We start from the raw sequence: 15,614 nt of genomic DNA, 5'->3' as shown, positions 1-15,614 counted from the left end.
CAAATTGTTAAATGTTAATTATCTAAATGTACCATGTATCTTCATGTATATATAATGGTTTTAATTAATTTGATAAACATGTTAATTAATAATTTATATACTCTATAACTTATAAATTACGTTAGGATTAATAAGTTAGAAAATGTTAATTAAAAAGAAATATTTTGTTATTACATTTATATTAACTATCATATCATTTATATTAATAATACACAGTATTAGAAAAACACTAAATTACTAAACAAAACGTTTGACAAACAATAAGTAAATAACTTTATATAAAATTTGATTGCCTCATAATTAACAGCCAATGCTTTAATTAAAATTGTCATAAATATTATACCAAACACTAGATTATAATACATACACAAATTAAATACAGTATTAATTTTTATTCACAATTAATGTTTAAATAATTAAATAATTATTGAAAAATTCAAAAACTAACCAAATATTTACATCAATTTAGATAGTGTTATACTATTAGATTTAATTGGATAAGATTGTTTAAATATTTAGTATACCTTAACCCAAATGTACTTTTATTAATTAAAAATATAATTATAATAACACTAAAAATAAAAAATAAATTGATTATAATATTATATCAAACAAATCGTCTGACAAACAATGAATTCATTAGTTTGTATGACATGTTTGCCTCATAAGTAACAGCCGATGCTTTAAATATAATTGTCATAAATATTGAACCAAATACTAGATTGCCGTAAATACACATTAATTTTAATATTAAAAAATTGTCTGTAAAATATGTAAAATAAATCAAATAAATGTTAAAAACTCCAAACACTGCCCAATAATTAGCCAAATATTGACACCAATAGGTAGTATTATATTCATTAATCTCATTGCAAATATTGTTAAAATTGTTAAAATATTTATAAATATTTTTATTTACAATTATTATTGGTTTTTTATGAATAAATTCAACAACAATTTTATTCATGGACTTAATCTTAATTACTAAATAATAGGTTAGAAAATAAAAATAATAAATCAAATAAAACATTAAACCGGATGATTCATATAATGCTATTGAAAATAATATTGAATTATATATGCCATAAATGATTGCTTCATATAGTGATAGATAAACTATAAAAGTTAGAAAACATATACAACCAAAACAACCATAAAAATAATGAAGTATTTTAATTATAACCAATGTTAATTTAGCTTGCTTAAATAGTTTACATAACTCTGGATCAGTATCATAAAGTCCCAGACAACTGGGTGGCATCAAACCGGCCAACATGTAGAACACACGCATAAATGTAGGTTCAATGTGATTATAGTAATTGTAATAATAGGTTAGTTGTGGCAAATTAAAGCCCAATAGTAATAATAGTAACAATATTTTGTATTCAGTGCCAAAACCAATGATTTGTGAGAAATCGCCAAAAAGTAATACCAATAACTGATTGCAACCGTTGTTTACCAATAATATTACTGTCAATACAATGTACGACCAAATGATTACCGATTTGATCACTGGTCGCGATGTTATGAACCGACGTTTACAGTTAACAGGAGGTCGTGTCAAACACAGACCAATACTATAGAGTAAAGTTGCCGCAGATTTTACATATAAATCATTTGATAATTTTGTATTTTTCATTTTGTTGTTATTGTACTCAATCGGCAATATTTTATTCATGATTTAATAATTACTTTTTAAAAAAAACAAAACAAAATTTATTGCAATTAAAAAATATATACTAATACAGTATATTCATCAGTCACTTACTAGTTTTAGTAATTTAATTGTATATATTTTTTCTTATATTTTTAACATTTAGTTTAAGTTTGAATTAACAATTAAGACATTAATTAGTAAATATTAATGATAGAAAATTTTTAATATTTGAGTAACATAACAATTAATAAGCTATTTAAGAAAAATATACATAATTAGCAAATATTCATTATATAAATAAATAAAATATTAAAAAAATATTGTTAATAATAATAATAATAATTTTATTAATTTGTTAAACGTTTTGTAAAATAATTTTATTGGTGTATTATTATTTAAATAATTTATATATAATTGTTTATTAAAACTTTATAAAAGTTATATATTGTATATAAAAAATAGTTAATTGCAACTTATTAAATATGTACTTTAATTAACACTTTGTAATTATAAGCAAATAAATTATTACATAATTAATGTTAAGAAAGTTGTTTTTATATTTCTAACTTTTACTAAACATTAATTTAGTTCACATTGAAAAATATTATCGAAAAATTAAAGTTAATGAAAATTGGTAATTTAGATGTATGTCATTATTATATAATAATTTAAATTTATCAATTATTTTTGTTAGATTTTTAAATTATCAATTTATTATTTTTCTTATAATATAAAAGTTTAAATAAAAATAGATAAATAGACATTTAAACGAAAGTAAACGTTTTAATTAATTATTAGTTATTGTATTATATTAAATTACAAAAAATTAAAATAGTTTTTTATAATGATATTTTCAAATTTAATGAATACAGTTACAGAATAACTGTTTTGAATTATTTAATTTATTATAAATATAAATAAAATATTACTCTAAGCAAATAAATAGAAAATTATTTAACTAATTTATAAAACACTATAAATTATGAAAGTAATATTTATTTTGTTGTATTAGATATTATTAATAATTAAAATGTATTTGTAAAAAATATTAAGTAATAGAAAATAATTTATCTATTTAAATTTGCTAGTATTTTAATTTTTAACAATTACGATTATTGCTTATAAATGTTTATCTAAAAAAAGTTTCCAGTTATTTGTTGAACATTTTAAGTTTTAATTATTTTTCAATAAATAATTTTTAATTATAATTAAAAAAACATATTAAATATTTTTATCTAAAGCTCTAATAAAATACTAATCGATTTTTATTATATTTTATATTAAGGTTAGTTAAATTTAATTTAAAATACACAATTTATTAATTAATATTTTATGAATATTATAATTACATATATTAATATAGAAAATTATTTAATTATTACAACTAAATATTGTTAATATTATTAATTATTATTTGCTGTTAATATTATTATTAACCTACCAGAGTTGGGTAGAAAGTATTTTTTAAATAATTTCTAGAAAGTTTTGATAATAGTTTTCATATTAAATAACTTATATTTAAAATTTATACAAATAATAGTTTAATATATATATATAATTTATATATGTTTATAATTAATTAATTTTAGCTAGCACATTTGAGTATCTGATCCCTGTGCTCGTCCAGTTCAATACTGCACGTATCGTTACGTTTGTAATCATCAGGTTTGGCATTTTTGCGAAACTCTTTCATCAGCTCATGTAGTCTAAGAAGACAGTCATCGAGATTTGACTTATATTTATTGGACATTTCAGTCATCTTTATTGCTTGTGGACAGTCACGGGTGCAGTTCATAAAGTTTACAATATATTTACGACTTTCCTTATCAGTACAGTCACCTATAATTATTTTTTTTAATTTAAAAATGTAACAAATAATTATTGATTTTATTTATATAATATTAGTTACAACAATTTGTTACCGCAATATAACATAGCAATGCCGTCGCCGTTATTGATATCCCATGTTTTGGCCACTTGTTTGTTGTCACAGTTGTTTCCATAAATTATTATTGCAATTGTTATAATCACTATCAGTATTGGTGACGACAATTGATTAGATAGTTTTGACATTTTTGACCAAAATAAATAAATAAATAATTTATAATAAAAATAAATATTTAACTACAGTTGTGAACAAACTATTTTAAATTAATATTATTTTAATTTTTATAAGAATTTTTTTGAAATACAGTTTTGAGGAAAAATAGGAAACTTTTTTTATTACATTAATATTACATTATATTTTTTCAATTAGGTTTTATTATTGTATCTTATGTTTGCATATTTAATAGAAACAAATAAATGTACTAGTATAAATTATATTATATAAATATATATATGTTTATTTTAATAACAAATGGTATTATACTAATTGATATCTTTTTGTGGTAATATTGTGTTTTTAATTTATTTTTTTATTATGAAATGTTTGTCATGTACAGGTATAATATATACAGGTAGTATATTGTATATTATGTTTTATAATTATCATTATATTATTTTTTATCATGCAAACACTATGCAAATGTAAACATAATAAACTTGCAATAAATAAATAATATTGTTTTTTCAAAATAACAAATATTATAAAATATAATAAGTACAATTAGGTTCAAATAGTTTAGCACATAATTTAGAAATTTAACTGGGTATATTGATTTAATTAATTAAAATAAAGTAATACAACTATTTATAGTTATTTTTTCTAAATTTATAATTATTTATTTTTAAAATTAGAAAAAATTAATAAATTTATTTATTGTAATTAAATTATTATATAATTATGAAAACATATTATTAAAAACATATGTTTTAAAAAATTATTAATACTAATTATATGTTATATTATTAATAATTTTAAATTGCATTACATATTTTATAATAATTTTATATTACAATTTAGCAGTTTTATTAATCATGAATAGTCAACAAAAAATAGTATTAATTTATTAGTTTATATTTGTGTAAATTATTTTAACTAAATTACTTAAAACTTGTTAGTATTAGTATAATTATAATTTATAAACAAATGCAAAATATATTTACATAATATAGTTTTTATAAGTAAATTTTTTAGATAATTAATTGTAATAAAATATTTTTTTAAAATATTTAAAAATATGTACAATTTATTGTTTAAAAAATTAACAACATGGTTATTATCAATTATGATGCTTATCATCATCATTATCATCAGTACAGTTAATATAACTAAATGTTTACACTATAAAGATTATTATGCTAATGATAATGATTACTATTATAACAATAATAATAATTATAAACCTAATCATAAATATGGTCGACCTAAACAACATTACTTGAAATTATATAACGGTGCTCATAATCATCATAATTTAGAGACAACAACACCAATAACATTAATAAAAAATACAGGAGATAGTAGTGATATGATTGCCAAAATTGTTGGACCTGTTAACTATGGGGCACATATAGGTAATCATCGACAACGACACCGTAGTGCCAGTAGTAGTAATAGTAAACTATGGATGACTAGCCTGAATGGCAATGATAAAGCAGTTGATCCCGGATTTCAAGTAATACATCAGGACATCAATCGTCATGGTTTTGGTCGACGACCCGATGATGTTCATCGATGGCCAGGTGTTAGCAAACTTGGCCGAAGTATTGGCGGCGGCGACGATGATAGTTGTGATGATCTAAACCCGGATCTGTTAAAATCTGATCAAAATATTATATAAATTTTATTTATTTTTTAAATATATAATATATATATTTAAAATAACTAATTTTTGTTTTAGTAGTTATAATATTTATGTGCAGATAATAAAAATTATTTTATTTAAATAAAAATTTTTATTTATTTATATATTACTTCATTTATTCATAGACAGTACAGTAAACTAAATAAACTAAATTTATATTATAAATTACATTACAGTAAATGCAAAAAAAAAATATCACAAAAAAAACTTTATAAAAACTAATGAAACTAATTAGCAAAAATTAAGTTAAAAATGTTTGATTCAAATATTACTAAAAAAGTATTATATAAAATAATATGAATTTGTAATATTTTAAATTTTGAAAAAACAAAAATTGTTTTTATAAATTATGTTAATTTCTAAAATCTTTTACATTTATAATACAAGATTAAATGCATTCGTAAATATGCTTTCTATGATAATATAAATAAAAATCAAGATTATATTAAATAAATTATTTTATATATTTTAAAATAAAATTTAAGTTAATATAAATAATATATCCAATAAACTTAAATATTATACATAAAACACCTGTTTAAATTCATAATATATATAATATATATACTGTGTACATTTTTACTTTATAATGATAAATTGCAAATAAAACTTTAAATATTTATAATACATGTATATGTATTTACTAAATATTACATATACAATCTATCATTGTATTATCATGTTTACACAAATGCATATAAGCGCGCACACACACACACACACACACACACACACACACACACACACACACACACACACACACACACACACACACACACACATACACACACACACATACACACACATACACACACACACACACACACACACATACACACACATACACACACATACACACACATACACACACATACACACACACACAATAAGCTAAAATTAAAATGCAATGTAACGGTTGATTTCATTATATTATTGATAGATAAATGTGTTATCAAACTCACTAAAACTACAGATACAGTAACATTTAAAAGACAAATAGTATAATAAATATATTTTAAAAATAATATTAGTATATTTTCTAACTGTCCAAATAAATATAAAATAAATAATAATATAATTTTAATAATTGTAATATTATTTTATTTAAAATTTTGTCCATCATATAAACGAATAATAACTTTTTTATAAAATAGAAATTTTTAAAAAAAATTTTAGTTTTAATCCCAAATTAATATTCCCCCCGAAAAATATGGGCAATTGTTTTGGTCGGAAATGCTGTTCGGTTACAGTGATTGGTCCGTCGGGATCGGGTAAAACATCGCTCGTTCAACGTTTACAGAGTGTAGGCACCGATTACCGATCACTACCTCCTGTTCCTACTATTGGATTCAATATTGAATCAATTGAATTGAAACGATACATAATAACTGTATGGGACTACGGCGGTGGGTATATGTATAAAATGAGATCAATATGGGACGAACATTTTGTCAATATCCGAGCACTGGTACTAGTGGTGGACAGTAGTGATGGAGCACTGGCACGGATAGCCCAGGCCAGACAAATGCTATGGGATGTACTGGATAATATAACAACAATTAATAATTATAATACAAATACCAGGGTTATTAAAGTGCTTGTAGTGGCCAACAAATGTGATTTGAATCGTTGTTTAACCATGGCACAATTGTACAATGAATTGGCTATTGATGATTTATTAGCTAAACGTGTAATTCAATTGAAATTTGTTCAAGCTAGTGTAGTAAATGATCATGGTTTAAATGATATTTTACAATGGCTAAAAAAGTTAGTTTAAGTGATTAGTTTTTTTTTTGGTGAAAATTATTGTTTATTTCTAAAATAGTATAATACTAAATATGTAATTTTTTAAAATTATTTTTTAAAAATCTAATCTAATTACAAATTTTGTATAAATAATTTATTTAATAAATTTAATTATAATATTTACTATAATAATAGAAACTAGTTATATTTTTAAAATTGCCCCCATTTATCTATCATAATTATTTTTTAATAAACATTGTAAATACATCAATATAACGTAATTCATGAAAATTAACTTATAGTACTTTATAATATTTATATAAACAATGGAAATTTAATACAAATGGACATGTTATAAAAAGTACCAAAATTATTTACTACAAAACTAGAAAACTGTATATAAATTGTTAATACATTTTTATAATACATTTTCCATTACTTGTATTGAAATTTAATGAAACAAACATTATTTAAGTCATAATAATAACTTGTTTTTCAATAAAATATGATTACATATGTTATTTGAAATATTTATTTTTATTATTTTTGAAAACTGTCAAAAAATATTGTTTATATTATTTAGTCATTTATATAGAAAATAAATTTTATAATTTTCTAAAGTATTAATAATAGTTTTACTATAGTGTGTTAAACTACAGTTAAAATTGTAATTAAATTAATTTTTTTATAATAATAGTTTAAATCACCGAAAATATTCACGAACTAAATCCCGATTTTTTTAAAATAAATAAACTAAATGTCCGATAATTATGACAGTAATACTGGTGGTCAAAGTGAATCGGGCGACGGAGTAGAAGGAGGAGAACCGGTAGTTTCAGGATCGCCACTATCAGCAGCAGCTCCCGGTGCTGTCGACAACAATAATGATGATCTGCTTAGCAAATTGCAGGCCGAGGCCCGACAATTGGCTGAATTGGCCGTCAATTTTGACGCCAACAACGATTTGGAAGCAGCTGTCTATTATTATCGGGTAATTATAATTATGATATATTTTATTAAAATGATAGTACAATAAGATATATATATTTTTTTGGTGATAGGAAACGGCAGATGTACTGAAAAAATGCTTACATTTGATGACAACAACAACTACGGTATCGCCGGCCGATATGGACGCCAAACGCGGACAATATCTGACCCGAGCTCAGACACTAATGGATCGGATTTATAGTAAAAAAAATTTTTTATATATATAAAACTATTGTTAATTAACGGGTTTATTATTTTAATGGAAAAATAGCTATCGACTCGAAATCGGGATCGGATACCGTAGGCGGCGGCGGCAGTGGCGGGACATTGGCGGCCAGTGAGGAGTCGGCAATGTTGTTAAGGGCTGAGTGTTTGATGCGGGAGGCGCTCGACGAGGACGGGGATCATAATGTCGATGAGGCTATCGAGTTGTACACACAATCTATTGAACTGTGTATACAAGCTGTAAGTTTTAAAAAAATATTATTTAAACCATACAAATGATAATATTTAGAAATAATTGTTTATAAAAAACTGATTAATATTTTATTTCTATACATTACTTAATAATTTTAAAAATACAGTTTATTTTTTACATTGAAAACACATATATTTTTTATACAATACTATACTATTGTATTAACTTAAATTAGTTAACTATAAAAAAGTACAATTATTTTATTATAGCTCTTTAAAAAAAATTATTTATAAAACTAGAGTTAACAAACAAAAATTATTTATACAAATTATTAATGAGTAAAATGTACCTTGATGAAATAAGTTGGAAAAATTCTAGATTATCATGATAATTTATTGAAATTTTCACAAAGTTACACCGATATAAACTGTAACGCTAGTACTGGTGCTAGTTTGAGGCATATATATTAAATGGTATTAGTAGCTACTAGTGCCCAGATGAACTCGCGGTGGTCCAGAGTGCAGGCTTCAAACCTGTAGCCGATTAGCGTCGGAGTGGTTCGATTCCACCTTCTGGGCGGCGGTGGGTGTTCTAGAGGGGGTGCACCTCCTATTTGAAGAAAAATTTTTTTAGCTTGCTTATACTGGTTATTTAATAAATATATCATATAAAATTGACACTCAAATAACTGTAACCATAATATGATGGGATAATTAGTAGCAATTAGTAAAATTTAATTCGGGAGGGTGGGCGTGGAGTGTGGGGTAGTTTTAAATAATATATTAAAATTATATTTTATTTTTATTATTATTATTTTTTAATTTAATTCTAATTTTAAATAAATTAGCGTAAATTAAATTATTAAAAATTTTTATTTTAACATATTTTTTCAAATTATATAATTTTATTATAATAAATAAAACATTATATTTAGTATTTAATCTTAACTTTAATTTTATTTTAGAAAAATATCACAAAAGATGAGTCTTTGAAGAAAAAGTTGACGACATTGGCTACCAGTGCTCTGGATAGAGCCGAAGCACTTAAACAACTGAACACAACGACAACATCTACACCGGGAAGTGATATCAGTAAAGGTGTTACCAAACTGAAGCTCAGTCCCAGTAATACCAGTCCCACCACTACTACTCAGTCATCAATAGCTACCACCACATCGTCGTCATCATCGTCACCGACACATCAAAAACATGTTATCAGCGGACAGACTGACTATACACGTGAAGAGATCCAAGTTCTACGCCAGACATCTATAATCAACGGTCGAGAATACGTACCGTTTTTGTCGGTCGACCTGAAAGAGCGCTTCTCCTATCCGATGCCTTATTCAGATAAAGACGGTCTACTGGTGTTGGCACCAAAACAACGTCATTCGTGGCAACGATGGGCCCGTTTGGATGAGCTCAGCCCATCGCCGGCAGTGATCAGCGACCAAATCGACTGTTTTGCTATCAAACAAACTATTGTCAGCGACTGTTCATTTGTGGCCTCACTGGCCGTATCGGCACTCTATGAAAAACGTTTCGCTGGCCGTCGATTGATCACTAATATTGTCTATCCTCAGCGCCGGGACGGTCGACCCGTTTACAATCCGTGCGGCAAATATATGGTTAAGTTTAACATCAATGGTGTGGCCCGTAAAGTATGTATGTCTGTGTGTGTGATCAGTGATTATAACTGTATATAAATTTATTAATTAAATTTTTGTATATATATTTTTTCGCTACTGTACAGGTGCTCATTGATGATCGACTTCCAGTGGACAAGTATGGCCAGTTGCTGTGCTCCTATAGTAGTAATAAACAAGAGTTTTGGGTATCGTTACTGGAAAAGGCATACATGAAAGTAATGGGTGGCTATGACTTTCCCGGCAGTAATTCGGTAAATACTAAAAAAAACAAAAAAAATTAACTTAAATATAACTCAATTGTTTTCTTCATTGATAATACTGTAAATTATATGATATTTAGAACATAGACTTACACGCACTGACCGGTTGGATACCCGAGCGACTGTCCCTATCGGGTTCGGGTCCAGAGTCGGAAAGAGAGAAAACATTCAAAATGCTGTGCGAAAGGCACGCAAAGGGCGATGTATTAATTACAATAGCAACGGGAGAGCTGTCCGATGCCGAGTGCGAGCGAACCGGTTTGGTGGCCACACACGCCTACGCTATGCTCGATATCAGGGCTGTTATGGTATGCGAGAGACAGAGAGAGAGAGAGAGAGAGAGAGAGAGAGGAGTAATAAAATGTTATATTTTTTTGTTTGTTTAAAAAACAGAATAAACGACTGTTCCTATTGAAGAATCCATGGAGTCATCTGAGATGGAAAGGCAATTACTCGGAACGGGATGTCAACAATTGGACCAAACAGTTAAAGGATGCTCTACACTATGATCCGCAAAGTGCCAGAAATTTTGATAACGGTTTGTCAACAAAAAAAAATGAAAATAATTATTAAATCCAACCCACAGATCACTACTAATATTAAAATAATTATCGATAGATTCATTGATATATATTTATTATTTTCATTAATTTACAGTTTTTGTTGTCGTTTTTTACACAAATTTTTTCCTATCCTCTACCTGTAGGTGTATTCTGGATAGACATGGACTCTCTATACCGGTTCTACGATGTGGCCTATTTGAACTGGAATCCAAGTCTATTTAAATATACCTATTGTACACACGAGTATGATATTGTTTTTATTGAATAGATAAAACAAAACAATTAAATCAAATCAGTATAAATTAAAAAAAAAGTATCTAATTATCTGTCTGTCCTTTTTTGTTTCATATCTCATTAGCTCATGGAGTGCAGGTGTCGGTCCTGTTAAAGATATCTACAATATTGGCGATAATCCACAATACAGTCTAACATTGAAAAGCCCGGACAGTACTGTTTGGGTGCTATTAACCCGTCATATAACTGATAAGGTATTGCTGGCATACAATTAGTATTATTATTATTATTTATCTTTTTAAAAATTTTTTTTTGTTAATTACCCTAGAACGATTTTGCCAATAATAAAGAGTATATCGCTTTATTGGTCTATAAAAATACCGGTGAAAAAGTTTATTTACCATGTATGTTAAATATTATTTTTTTTTAAAAAATAACATTTCTTAAACTATAAAATAGTAAATATGATGATCATATTTATGATGATTTCATATAATTATTGAAAAAAATTTATTTTATTTTATGTTCAAAACAGTATTTTTTTATATATAAAAAAATTATTATAAACTAATTTTTGATTACCGGTATTTTTGTTTGAACATCCATATATATATATATATATATATATATATATATATAGTTGATCCGCCCCCACACATTGATGGTGTCCGAATCAATAGTCCGCACTACCTGTGCAAAATCATGCCAACTGGTTCACCAAGTAGTCGCTATACACTAGTTATATCGCAGTATGAAAAATCAGCGACAATACACTATACGATACGTGCCTATTCTACCGGTGCCTTTCAGCTTAAAAAACTGGTCAATCCATACAAATATAAAGAGATTGTTAGTAATAAATTGTTTAATAGTGTAGTTGTTGTCGACAAATTGATATAATGATTATTATTTATTTATTAATTATTATAGGAAAGGAACGGTAAGTGGACGGCCGAGACTGCCGGTGGATGCGCTAACAATAGGGACAGTTATCACAAGAATCCGGTCTATCAGTTGACGATTACCAGTGCTAACGATACAGACAATCAGTTACTAATTGATTTAAAAGGACCAAAGTATTTGACACTTTTATAATCATAATTGATATTATTATTATTTTAAATTATTAATTAATAGTTATTTTTTGAAATAATTATCGTTAAATTTTATGTCCAATAATTATTTGCGTGTTTTACTCAGGGATTACGCCATTGGTATCGATTTGGTGGCCGTCACTGTCCTGAATCCGAGTTCAGTCAACTATTTTCAACGACAATCGTCAGGTGCTTTCAGATCGGGCTTTACAGTACTACAGTTGCGTGCCGTACCCGCCGGTACCTACAATATCATACCGTCCACCTATAAACCCAATCAATTGGGACCGTTTTTCCTGGAAGTACAGTCAACCACACCATTGAAATTGTCTAAATTAAGATAATACTACTGTACTCTCTTATAGTATGTCTTTCTTACAATTAATTAATTAATATATTTTTATATTTATTTTTAAAAAAATATTATTATATATTTTTTAAAATTGACATTTTATGACTAAACTATTAATATATGCTTTTATTTATTCATTTTTTTATAATTATAATTATACATATAACTTATTATGTGATATAAGTAAATTATAGTTCAATGTTTTTTATTTAATTATTAATTTCGAAAATTAACTTAATTAATATATAACTAATTTATTGAAATTTTAGTAATATAACTAATATATTAAAATTTTATTATTATTATTATTACCGGTAACAATTATCGTTAATATTATTATAATATCATAAATCAATCTATTGTTAATTTATCAGTTATGCACTCGAAACTTTTTTTTAAAAAAAGTGTACTTTAAACTTAATTTAATTAAATGAAATTAATATATTTGATATCCTAATTGAAAATAAATAAATTTGTTGTTGTTGTTATAAATGAAACTTTAATTATTGTTGTTAACTATTATATCATATGATTTCATATGTTATTTCATATGTTTTTTTGTTATCAAAACTGTTTAGTAAACAAAATTGAATCACAAGATTTTTTTTTTCTCATGTCATTGATTGCTTAATATAATTTATTATAACAATATATATAGGTATATAATTTAATTTATGACATATTTAGATTATATTAATTATATTAAACATATCTTTGTTGAAAAAATAAGTTACGGTAACAATAAACAGTAACTTTTATAATATTAATATTTTAATTATAATTGTAAATCAAATTTAAGTAAAAACTAGTATTCAAATCACAGTATCATATAAGAGAAATATATTTTTGTCTATTTATTGAAACCGTATTATAACTTATTAGCATAAATTTAATTAAATTTTATATGCAATTAATTTTACAGATAATAATTTTAATAGTATATCTCTCAAGTATTTTAATGTTATGTAAAAAATAATAAAGTCTATGATAATACTAACTAATTTGCAATCATTTTACTAAAAATACTACTAATAATTATAATAAGAGTTATTTTTTGAAACTTATTTACAAGTTTATAATAAAAATTTATTTTTTAAAATCTATTTATAACTACTGTATATATATATAAATAATTTTCAAACACAAAATAATAAACTTGTTTATTCAGTGGAAAATTAAATAAAATTATAATTTTCTCTATTTATAACATAACTAATGTAATTTGCATATTTATAAATTTAATATAAACAACACTATATTTGGCATTGATTATTATTTGTTTGTTTGTTTTTAATTTTAAAAATAACAATTATATTTCATAAATTATATAATTGTTTAATTTGCACATTAAATTACAATAAAAGTATACACATAACTAATTATTGTGTTTTTTTTGCAAATCATAAAATTGCGTAAAAGTGCACTCAATGTATAAATGTGTTGTAACTGTAATGCTGTTGTTGTTAATAACAAACAAATCATTTGATTGAGTCAGTTAATGTAATTAATTAAATTGGCACTGGTAGTTTATTTCAGATCCCTGAGCTATATGGAAAATTTTACATATACTACATTCCTCTCATTATATCAAACATGTGCACTCTCTCCCCCTCTCTGTGTTTAATAACTCTCCCTCTCATTCATTGATAATACTTTAACCTATTATATATATGTACTTAAATAATATATATATATTAAGGTACAGAATATTCTGGAAAATTGTTATTTAAACTTATATATTATCTATTAGTAGTTAATCTATTAGTGTATTAGAAACAACAATAACAAAACTAATTAAAAAAAATTGTATTTTATTTTTTTACATTTAAATTTAAGTCTCCATTTATATAAATAGATTTTTACAACAAAAAACTACATGTTATTAAAATTTAAAAACTAAAAACTAATGAGAAATTAAACACAATTAACCAGAATATTAAATAAGTTTTTAAAATTGTATTATTGGTAGTAATTTTTAAAAAATTAATCCAACATTTAATATCATTTATTTACTTTAATTATGTAATTATATCAATACTACTACCCATGATTGAGTTCAGAGGGGGGTCGACATTAATCATCGACACTACAGATATATAGAGAGAGATACAGTAGTCGTGTGTTTCATATATGAAAAGCAATAATACAAGTGATATGACGTTTATATTGTTTATCACAAAAATATTGAGATAACAGTGCTCTACCAGTATATAGAGTACTGCAGTATATATACTGTGTATATAAGAGCCAACTATTTCTGTATATTTTGTTATATATATACAGTATATATATTGTATATTCATTATCAGCTAAATATATTATAATATTATATTTAACACATTTATTAACTGTGAAAGTTATAACAAATAATATCTACAAAAACAATTAGTAGTTTTTTAGTAGTTATTTCATCAGAAATAATTTTATTTGTAGTTAAAGTTGTATTATTTTACAATAATATTATTATTCTGTAATATTAGTAGTAAACAACATTTACATCTACTGTATCTCTCTCTCTCTCTCTCTCTCTCTCTCACTCACTCTCTCTCTCTCTCTCTCTYTCTCTCTCTTTCCCATAAAAACATACTGTACTTGTATTTAGTATTATTATTAGAGTCGTAGTAGTTATATAGTGATACCTAATACAAGTAATAATTGAAAAACTACCGGTGCTTTTCCACTATATATTGATTGGCTGATTCAAGTATAAATATAATTTGTCATATAATTCACGAGACAACATAATTTTCCGCTAAAAACTTGTATATTTAAATATATATATATAAAGTATATATAAGTTTATTTAAATTTTATTAATATTATAATCATTAGCAAAAATTTGAATTTTTTCAAAAAAAATATTAATAATAAATTGTGTGTTTTATTCAATGAGATGCTAAATG

At 24.6% G+C, this 15,614-nt stretch overlaps 3 protein-coding genes and 1 non-coding gene across 5 annotated transcripts; 3 read left to right on the top strand and 1 right to left on the bottom strand.

Annotated features, from left to right (window-relative positions):
- Positions 1-3,242: 3,242 nt before the first annotated feature.
- LOC128951439 (uncharacterized) lies at positions 3,243-3,730 on the bottom strand. Its single transcript, XM_054296685.1, has 2 exons — positions 3,580-3,730; positions 3,243-3,496 (listed from the first exon to the last, which is right to left on the bottom strand). The coding sequence occupies exons 1-2, from the start codon at positions 3,728-3,730 to the stop codon at positions 3,243-3,245; spliced, it is 405 nt and encodes a 134-aa protein (XP_054152660.1).
- A 2,886-nt stretch (positions 3,731-6,616) lies between these two features.
- Positions 6,617-7,183, top strand: LOC128951437 (ADP-ribosylation factor 2-like). The gene has a single exon (XM_054296684.1). The coding sequence runs from the start codon at positions 6,617-6,619 to the stop codon at positions 7,181-7,183; it is 567 nt and encodes a 188-aa protein (XP_054152659.1).
- A 665-nt stretch (positions 7,184-7,848) lies between these two features.
- LOC128966234 (calpain-7-like) lies at positions 7,849-12,703 on the top strand. 2 transcript variants are annotated; one of them, XM_054313075.1, is made up of 13 exons: positions 7,849-8,143; positions 8,214-8,343; positions 8,414-8,607; positions 9,525-10,220; positions 10,313-10,459; positions 10,549-10,776; positions 10,862-11,006; positions 11,175-11,274; positions 11,390-11,519; positions 11,594-11,669; positions 11,906-12,114; positions 12,196-12,341; positions 12,466-12,703. In XM_054313075.1, exons 1-13 carry the CDS (start codon positions 7,910-7,912, stop codon positions 12,701-12,703), a joined length of 2,673 nt encoding a protein of 890 aa, XP_054169050.1. In that variant the 5' UTR covers positions 7,849-7,909. The 2 variants fall into 2 exon arrangements, with proteins under 2 accessions (XP_054169050.1, XP_054169049.1); XM_054313074.1 differs by having other exon boundaries at positions 9,525-10,232.
- Trnastop-uca (transfer RNA opal suppressor (anticodon UCA)) lies at positions 9,052-9,139 on the top strand. The gene has a single exon. It is a non-coding gene; the product is annotated as a tRNA-Sec (tRNA).
- Positions 12,704-15,614: the final 2,911 nt, after the last annotated feature.

This window comes from Oppia nitens, unplaced genomic scaffold, assembly GCF_028296485.1.
Source record: "Oppia nitens isolate AA-2021 unplaced genomic scaffold, nextdenovo-longstitch-racon4-pilon3 scaffold1_pilon_pilon_pilon, whole genome shotgun sequence".
Classification (NCBI taxonomy): Eukaryota; Metazoa; Arthropoda; class Arachnida; order Sarcoptiformes; family Oppiidae; genus Oppia; species Oppia nitens.
This window is presented reverse-complemented; position numbering and strand designations above follow the sequence as displayed.